The 10,191-nt window shown below is 43.0% G+C and overlaps 1 protein-coding gene across 1 annotated transcript; it reads left to right on the top strand.

Moving 5' to 3' along the window:
- The first annotated feature begins 1,155 nt into the window (after positions 1 to 1,155).
- Positions 1,156 to 1,629, top strand: LOC138889877 (uncharacterized). The gene has a single exon (XM_070173216.1). The coding sequence runs from the start codon at positions 1,156 to 1,158 to the stop codon at positions 1,627 to 1,629; it is 474 nt and encodes a 157-aa protein (XP_070029317.1).
- The last annotated feature ends 8,562 nt before the right edge of the window (positions 1,630 to 10,191 follow it).

Here is a 10,191-nt window from a genome sequence, read left to right as displayed (position 1 = left end):
TGAAAAAGGTGAGTTAAGTAAGCCCTAGTTTTAGGAAAAACGGAGAATCGATCAAAGATTTTCGTGAAAACATGTGAAATAGACTGGATTCATCTCAGATCTGGACAGATATGAGAAGATTAAAGGATAAAAAATTAGGGTTTTTAGAAGGTAATAGAGAAGAGCATAGACTTAAGAAATCATGAATTCAAGACAAAAAATGAGAAAGATCTTACTCGAAATCAAGCCAAATAGCCTGAAACAGGCAAGAAAACCCCAAGGTGTAAACAGACCGCCTAGGTCCCTCGAGGATCTCCTTAAGGATCCAAGAAATGAAGGTACCATGGCAAGAATGAGGCTGATAGAGGCCTGAGGTAGTGAAGAACCACCATAGGAGGGCAGTAGATGAATAACGACGCCTGAAAATTAGGGCTTAGGTAGAGAGCAGTTGAGAGAGGATGGAATAGATGACGACGTGGAAGGGTGGGAAATGATTAGGGTTTTGGGGGTATAGGTTAGTTTAATTATAGTAAGGGGAAATCTGGACCGTTGATTAAAATGATCAACAACCAGGATTGGCCAGGGTATTGGGTCGGGTAGGCTTAAATTGGCTTAGGGTTAGATGGGATTTGGCCGGGGTAGATTTTAGGCTAATGCGGGATTAAAAATTGGGTTGTTTTAATAGGCTATGCCCGAAAATAAGAGGGCCATTTATTAAATACCCATTTAATTTATAAAATAATTTTTAAAAATAACTAATAGGTTGTAAAAAATGATTTTCATGCCTGAAAATATTTTAAAATAATTACGTAATATTTTAAAAATATAAAAAGCTATTTTATGGTAAAATAATGTAATAATGCATGCACATGCTATAATTGCAAAGTAATTGCAATTGCATCCCAAAAATACAAATGTGGCTATTTGTGCAATAATTGAAACTTAGTACAAATGCAAATGATAAAATTAAGCCACAAAAATTATTATAAAACTATTTGTGATGAAATCAGTGATTGTTTTATAAATAAAATACTGGGAGAAATTAATTAAAATATTTTTAAAAATACAGAAATTGTATGAAAAATACTAATTGATGCCCAGACATAGTTTGGAAACTATTATGGGAAAAATTGGGTACCAACAACGAACAATGGCAAGCCATTTGATAACAAGTTGATGAATAAGATATGTGATCTTTTTGGCTTCAAACAACGCAATTCCTTCATGTATTATGTTGCTGCATTTAACAAGATGCTCTGCAACTTGTTGAAAAAGGTTTTCTCTAAGTCTAAGAGAGATTGGCATGAGAGAATGGAAGAAGCTCTTTGGGCATACAGGACCACATATCACACACCAACGCAAGCGACTCCTTATTCATTTGTTTATGGAGTTGAAACAGTCCTTCCACTTGAGCGTCAAATTCCATCGTTGCGGTTTGCCATTAAAGAAGGACTCGCTGATGAAGAAAATGCTCGGTTATGCCTTGAAGAATTGGAAGCACTTGATGAAAAGAGGCTACAAGATCAACAAAACCTTGAATGTTATCAAGCTCGCCTGTCTGGATCTTTTAACAAAAAAATGAGCCTTAGATCTTTCCAAGTGGGTGACCAAGTTCTTGTGGTCAAAAGTCCTATTATTACCTCTCGTTGATCTAGAGGCAAATTCTCTGCTAAGTGGGATGGACAGTATGTTGTACAAGAGATATACTCAAGTGGCGCTTACAAGATAGTTGACTCAGAAGGTTTGTAGATTGGCCCCATCAATGGGAAATTCTTGAAGAGATACTACCCTTGAAGAAAACAAATGCGCTTCTTAACGCATGAGCATAAACTGCATGTTACTCCTGGCCTGCAAGAGTATAAACTGTGCAAGGTCCCAAAAAAAAGTCTACTAGGTTGAAAACCTTGAAAGAGGCGGCCTAGGAAAAAGTTAGGACATAAAAAAAACTCACCCATTTCGAACTACGAAATGACTTGATCCTCTTCACCGAGGTACGTACGTGTCACGACCCCGGTTCACCCTCCGTGAACCATCGTGACGGTAACTAGTCTCTACGACTAGATAAGCCTAACAATGCGGAAAATAAACCAATTTGTTGAAGAAATAATTAAAAACTGAAATAGTGAAATAAAATAGTATTTTAAAGTGCCGCTTGGCATACACAATAACAACTCTCGAAACTAATAACATTTCCCAAAACCCGGAATCTCATGATCACAAGCTTCTGAATGTCTACAGTATCTAACTCCAGAATATCTAACAAAGAAAAGAAATACAGAAGGGCTAATATTTAAAAGGAGAGTAGAAAGGGACTCTTCAGTCTGCGTACGCGACAGATATACCTCGGAGTCTCTACAAGCGCCTCATCTCAAGCGTGATAAGTCTGAGTGGAAGTACCTATATCTGCACATGAAAAACATGCGCAGAAAGGGCATGAGTACACCACAACGGTACTCAGTAAGTTCCAAGCCTAATCTCGGTCGGGTAGTGACGAGGAAGTTCAGGGCCCTACTGAGGTTAAATAAAATATAAGGTTCAACAGTGTAGAACAAAAACAGTATAAGTAAGTACAACGGGAAAACGTAGCACATTATATAAAGGACAACAACAACTGCTATAAAGGCAAAGTAAACAAAGGAGGAAATATAACTCAGCACAAAGGTAACAATCGGAGATCTCCCAGGATACCGTCCTGTATTCCCAAATATAAATATCCAGTGGATCTCTCGGGATACCGTCCCATAGTCCAACTCATAATGCGAAGGGATCTCCCGGAATACTGATCCGTAGCCCCAAATGTAAATACTCAGTACATGGGGATTCTACCGGGTGCAATCCCGTAGTTCCAATGTAAATGTGCAGGGGGATCTCTCGGAATACCGTTTTGTAGTCCCAAAGTAAACATACAGGGGGATCTCCCGGGATACTATCATGTAGTCCCAAAGTAAACACACAGCAACAACAAGAAGAATACGTAGTGCAATTCAAGTTCCATATCAAGGTAAAACAGGTATTTCTAACCTAGCATGCTGCATGTAATCCAAATAAGGCAGTTTGAGCAAGTAAGACAATTAAGTCAATTAGGCATGCTTTCCTAAGCTAACAACATGCTTAAATTTTCAAGTAGTATAAACAGGAAAAAGGGACATAATTGTAAGTACTTAATGAAAAATCGAATTTTCAACATTTAGCTCAAGTACGCACTCGTTACCTCACGTACAAGGCATTTTAGTTATCAACAATACCAAATCCCAAGGGGAGTTTCCCCCACACAAGGTTAGACAAGCCACTTACCTCGAATTAGCTCAAAGTCAACCCGAAACCACGTTCTTGCCACGAGTACTCGACTCCAAATGGCCCAAATCTATTCAATTCAATTGCATGATGTAAATAACACTTCAAGTAACTGATTCTACAAATAAATTCTAAGCTAATACGCGAAATTAGGTAAAATGACCAAAATGTCCCTCGGGCCCACATCTCGGAATCGGGTGAAATTTACATTTTCAGAATCCTCATACACTCACGAGTCTATACATAACAAGAACACTGAAATCAGAGTTCAATTGACCCCTCAAATACCCATTTTAAGGTCTCTTAGTCTCAAGCCCTAATTACCCATTTTGCACTGATTTTTCCCAAACTGTTTACCACTAATTAGACCTTTATCACATATAAACGAGTTATAAAGTAAACAATGTTACCTTCAAATGATTCCCCTTTGGTTTCGTCAAAAATTTCCCTCAAAAGCTTCAATCCCATTCAAAAATGGTGGAAAAATGAAGAAGGGTCGCAGATGGGTTATTTAAATACTGCCCAGATATTCCTTCTTCGCGAACGCGGAAGGACCCTCGCGTTCGCGAAGTACAACTTTGCTTGGGTCCAGCTTTTTTCATCGCGAACGCGATTCCAAGGCCGCGAACACAATGCAGCATTTCCTCCAGCTTCGCGAACGTGGGAGAACCTTCGCGAACGCGAAATATTAAAACTCCCCCCATCCCAGCTCCTATTCGCGAACGCGAGACCCCACTCGTGAACACGATGAAGGAAGCCAGAACTGGGCAGCTGTAACTTTTTTGCAATTCCAACAAGTTCCAAAATGATCCATTGAGCATCTAAAACACACCCGAGGCCCCCAGGACCTCAACCAAACATGCCAACCAATCCTAAAACTTCATTCAAACTTGTTCCAATCTTCGGAGTGCTTAAAACAACATCAAAACACCAATTTAGCATCGGATTCAAGCCTAAGAACTTTAAAACTCTCAAAATAAGCTTTCGATCAAAACGTCTATCAACCCTCATCCGAATGCCCCGAAATTTTTCACACATGTCACATTCAACACTACAGAGCTACTCCAACTTTCGGAATTCCATTCCGAGCCTCGGATCAAAATCTCACTATCGAACCGGAAACTTCAAAAATTCAACTTTCAGCATTTCGAGCCTAAATTAGCTACAGACCTCCAAAACCCAATCTGAACACCCTCCTAAACCCGAAATCACCCAACGGAGCTAACGAAACTATCAAAATTCCATTCTGAGGCCGTCTTCACACTGCTCCAACTACGGTCCAATTTCTAAAACTTAAGCTATCATTTAGGGACTAAGTGTTCGAAAACACTCTGAAACCCAAAACCAAACATCCCGGCGAATCAAAATAGTAGAAACAAACACGAGGAAAGCAGTTAATAGGGGATCGGGGCGTAAATTCTTAAAACAATCGGCCGCATCGTTATATCCTCCCACACTTAAACATTCGTTCATCCTCGAACGAGCATAGAGACATACCTGAAGTAGTGAAAAGATGAGGGTAACGGCTGCGCATATCCTGCTCGGTCTCCCTGGTTGCCTCCTCGACCGGCTTACCCCGCCACTGAACCTTTACTGATGCAATGTTCTTTGACCTCAATTTTCTAACCTGCCTGTGCAATATTGCCACTAGCTCCTTAACATAAGATAGATCCTTGTCCAATTGGACTAAACTGAAATCCAACATGTGCGACGGATCACTGTGATACCTCCGGAGCATCGAAACATGAAATATCGGATGAACTCTTGCCAAGCTGAGAGGTAAGCCAAGCTCATAAGCAACCTCCCCAACACGCCGTAATATCTCAAAAGAGCCAATAAACCTCAGACTCAACTTACCTTTCTTTCTAAATCTCATAACGCCCTTCATAGGCGAAACCCGAAGAAGAACACGCTATCCAACCATATAGGAAACATCACGAACCTTCCGATCCGCATAAATCTTCTGTCTGGACTGGGCTGTACGGAGTCCTGAATCACCTTAACCTTCTCCAAAGCATCCTGAACCAAGTCTGTGCCCAATAATCTTGCCTCACCCGACTCAAACTAACCCACCGGGGATCTACACCTCCTACCATATAAAGCCTAAAACGGTGCCATCTGAATGCTGGACTGATAGCTGTTGTTGTAGGTAAACTCCACCAATGGCAAGAACTGATCCCAAGACCCTCCAAACTCAATCACACACGCACGGAGCATATCCTTAAGAATCTGAATAGTGCCCTCGGACTGTTCGTCTATCTGAGGGTGAAATGTTGTACTCAACTCCACCCGAGTACCCAACTCATACTGTACGGCCCTCTAGAACCGTGATGTGAACTGAGTACCTCTATCTGAAATGATAGAACTGGAATACCATGCATACGAACAATCTCCCGGATATAAATCTCCGCCAACCGCTTCGAAGAATAAGTATTACACACAGGAATGAAGTGTGCGGACTTGGTCAGCCGATCCAATATCACCCAAATTGTATCAAACTTTATTAAAGTCTGTGGGAGCCCAACTACAAAGTCCATGGTGATCTGCTCCTACTTCCACTCCAGGATCTCTATCTACTGAAGCAACCCACCCAGTCTCTGGTGCTCATACTTCACCTGCTAATAGTTGAGGCACTGAGCTACAAATCCAACTATATCTTTCTTCATCCGCCTCCACCAATAGTGCTGTCTCAAGTACTGATACATCTTAGCGGCACCCAGATGAATGGAATACCGTGAACTATGGGCCTCCTCTAGAATCAACTCTCGAAGTCCATCAACATTGGGTACACAGATTCGACCCTGCATCCTCAATACCCCGTCATCACTGATAGTCACATCTCTGGCATCACCATGCTAAACCTTGTCCTTGAGGACAAGCAAATGAGGGTCATCATACTGATGCTCCCTGATACAATCAAATAAGGAAAACCGAGATACCACGTAAGCTAGAACCTGACTGGCCTCCAAAAGATCCAATCTCACAAACTGAATGGCTAAGGCCTGAACATCCATCACCATAGGCCTCTCCGATGCTGGTAAATAAGCCAAACTCCCCAAACTCTCTGCCCGGCGACTCAAGACGTCAACCACCACATTAGCCTTGCCCGGGTGATACAAAATAATGATATTATAGTCCTTCAACAACTCTAACCACCTCCTCTGGCACAAATTTAGATCCTTTTGCTTGAACAGGTGCTGCAAGCTCTGATGATCAGTATAAATCTCACAAGGCACACTGTACAAATAATGATGCCAGATCTTCAAGGCGTGAACAATGGCAGCTAACTCAAGGTCATGGAAAGGATAATTCTTCTCGTATACCTTCAACTGCCTGGATGCGTAGGTAATCACACTACCGTCCTGCATCAACACAGCTTCAAGGCCAATCCTCGAGGCATCACAATAGATGGTATAATACCCCAAACCTATAGGCAATATCAAAATTGGGGCGGTATTTAGAGCTGTCTTGAGCTTCTGAAAACTCACCTCACACTCTTCCGTCCACTGGAATGGAGCACCCTTCTGGGTCAACCTGGTCATAAGGGCTGCAATCAATGAAAACCCCTCAACAAAACGACGGTAATAACCCGCCAAGCCAAGAAAATTGCGGATCTCTGTAGTTGAGGATGGTCTGGGCCAACTCTGCACTACCTCTACTTTCTTTGAATCCACCTGAATACCCTCACTCGATACCACGTGGCCTAAGAATGCCACGGAATCCAACCAAAACTCAAATTTCGAGAACTTAGCATATAACTTCTTTTCCTTCAGAGTCTGGAGCACTGTCCTCATGTACTGCTCATGATCTTCCCGACTTCGGGAATACACCAGAATATCATCAATAAAGACAATGACGAACGAGTCAAGATATGGTCAGAATATGCTGTACATCAAATGCATAAAAGCTGCTGGGGCATTGGTCAGCCCAAATGACATAACAAGGAACTCGTAATGACCATACCGAGTCCTAAAAGTAATCTTCAGGATATCTGGCTCCCGAATCTTCAACTGATGGTAACTTGAGTGCAAGTCAATCTTAGAAAACACATATGCGCCCTGAAACTGGTCAAACAGATCATCAATACAAGGCAAAGGATAATGGTTCTTCATTGTAACTTTGTTCAACTGGCGATAATCAATATACATACACATAGAACCATCTTTTTTCTTCAAAAACAAGACATGATCACCCCAAGGTGATATACTGGGACTAATAAAACCCTTATCAAGCAATTCCTGTAACTGATCTTTCAACTTAGGAGGAACAATACGATACGGAGGAATAGAAATGGGTTGAGTACCCGACAACAGATCAATGCCAAAATCAATATCTCTATCGGGCAGCATGCCTGGAAGATCAGCTAGAAAGACATCAGGAAAATCCCGTACTACTGGGACTGAATCAACTGAAGGGGTATCAATACTGACATCTCTCACATAAGCTAAATACGTGTCGCACCCCTTCTCAACCATTCGCTGAGCCTTAAGGAAAGAAATTACTCTACTGGGAGTGTGATCTAAAGTACCCCTCCACTCAACACGCGATACACCTGGTATAGCCAGCGTCACGGTTTTGTTGTGACAATCAAGAATAACATAATGGGGCGACAACCAGTCCATGCCCAAGATAATATCAAAATCTACCATGCTGAGCAATAATAAATTGGCTCTGGTCTCAAAACCACTAAGAACAACCGAACACAACCGATAAATGCGGTCTACAACAAGAGAATCTCCTACAGGAGTAGAAACATAAGCATGGGAACTCAAAGAATCTCGAGATATACCCAAATACAGAGCAAAATAAGAAGACACATAAGAGTAAGTAGAGCCTGGATTGAATAGAACCGATGCATCTTTATGACAAACCAGTATAATACCTATGATGATAGAATCGGAGGCAACAACCTCGGTACGGGCAGGAAAGGCATAGTATCTGGCCTGGCCTCCCCCTCCAGGGCGACCTCTACCTCCCCGACCTCCACCTCTAGCTGGATGAGCAGGTGGGGTAGCAACTGGAGCTATAACCATAGCCTGAGGACTCTACGGGGCACGCTGTGGTTGAGAAGTCTGTGGAGGTGCACCTCTCCTAAGTTTGGGGCAATCCCTCACCATATGGCGTGTATCACCACACTCAAAACAAGCTCTAGGAGGACGTGGAGGCTGTGACTGGTTCATGCCAGGTCTGCTGGACTGACCACTGAAAGCACCCCGCGCAGGAGGCACACTAAATACTGGAGGTGCATAATAAGTCTCCTAAGGCCTAGGAGGAGATGAAATACCACTGGCTACTGGAAGAGCTGAATGAACAGGGCGAACCATATAACCCCTACCATGATGACCTATAGCTGGGGCACGAGCACCAGAATAATAGCCCGACTTTTGAGACCTCCTGGCCTCCCTCTTCTCTCTTTCCCTAGCATGCATACCCTCAATCCTCCTAGCAATGCTCACCACCTGCTGATAAGAAATATCCATCACCAACTCCCAAGCCATGCTAGACCTAATGCTAGGAATAAGCCCCTCAATAAACCGGCGAACCCTCTCGCGAACAGTAGAAACCAAGGCTGGGCATGTCTAGCCAAGCTAGTGTAATGGATAGCATACTCCAAGACAGTCATAGTACCCTGGCGCAAATGCTCAAACTATGTACGCCATGCGTCCCTAAGGCTCTGAGGAACAAACTCTCTTAGGAACATATCTAAAAACTGGGTCCAAGTCAGTGAAGCTGCCTCATCCGGGCTGTCTAACTCATAAGTTCACCACCACTCATAAGTGGCTCCTCGAAGCTGAAAGGCAATGAAAGAAACCCCGTTCGATCCTGATATACCCATAGTGTGGAGGATGCAGTGACACTCCTCCAGAAATACCAAGGCATCATCTAAGGCTAACCCACTGAATACAGGAGGATCATACTTCTTGAACCTCTCAAGTCTCCGCTGCTCATCCTTTGAAACCGCTGCCCTATCCTCGGGAAGACCTGGGACTACAGGTTGTACAGGAATAATTTCTGGGACCTGATCAACATGCACTCGTTGCTCAAGAGTGCGGGCGGTGGGAGTCTGTGCTCCTCCTCCCGCCTGAGATGTGGCTGCAGCAAGGGGAAGCAACTCTGCCTGAGCAAAAGTGGTGTACATGCTCATGAACTGTGCAAGAGTCTCCTGAAGAGCTGGAGTAGTAGTAGCAGTAGGCGTATCATGTGCCTAAACTCCGGCTGGAACTGCTGGTGGTACCTCGGTGGCAGCTCGTGCGAGTGCTCTGGCTTCACCATGTGCACGTCCTCAGCCTCTACCCCAGCCCCGGCCTCTAACGGCTACAGTAGGGGGCGCGGGTGCCTGATCATGTCTGGTAGCACGTGTCCTCACCATCTGTGAGAGAATAGAAGACAAAAGTTTAGAATTATGATGTCAAAATCTCGCACGACAGGGAAATCAAATGAAGTGGAATTTTCCTAATAGTTACACAGCCTCTCGCAGATAAGTACAGACATCTCCGTACCAATCAACGAGACTCTAATAAACCGGCTTGTGATTCATGACTCCTATGAACCTAGAGCTCTGATACCAATTTTTCACGACCCCTGTTCGCCTTTCATGAACCATCGTGATGACACTTAGTCTCTACGACTAGGTAAGCCTAATAATGTGAAAAATAAACCAATTTGTGGAAGAAATATTAAAAACCGAAATAGTGAAATAAAATAGTATTTTAAAGTGCCGCTTGGCATATACAATAACAACTCTTGAAACTAGTAACATTTCCCAAAACCCGAAGGGCTAACTCTAGAATATCTAATAAAGAAAAGAAATACAGAAGGGCTAATACTTAAAAGGAGAGTAGAAAGGGACTCTTCAGTCTGTGGACGCGGCAGATATACCTCGGAGTCTCTACAAGTGCCTCGTCTCAATCGTGATAA

Source organism: Nicotiana sylvestris, chromosome 4, assembly GCF_000393655.2.
Source record: "Nicotiana sylvestris chromosome 4, ASM39365v2, whole genome shotgun sequence".
In the NCBI taxonomy this organism is placed as follows: domain Eukaryota; kingdom Viridiplantae; phylum Streptophyta; class Magnoliopsida; order Solanales; family Solanaceae; genus Nicotiana; species Nicotiana sylvestris.
This window is presented reverse-complemented; position numbering and strand designations above follow the sequence as displayed.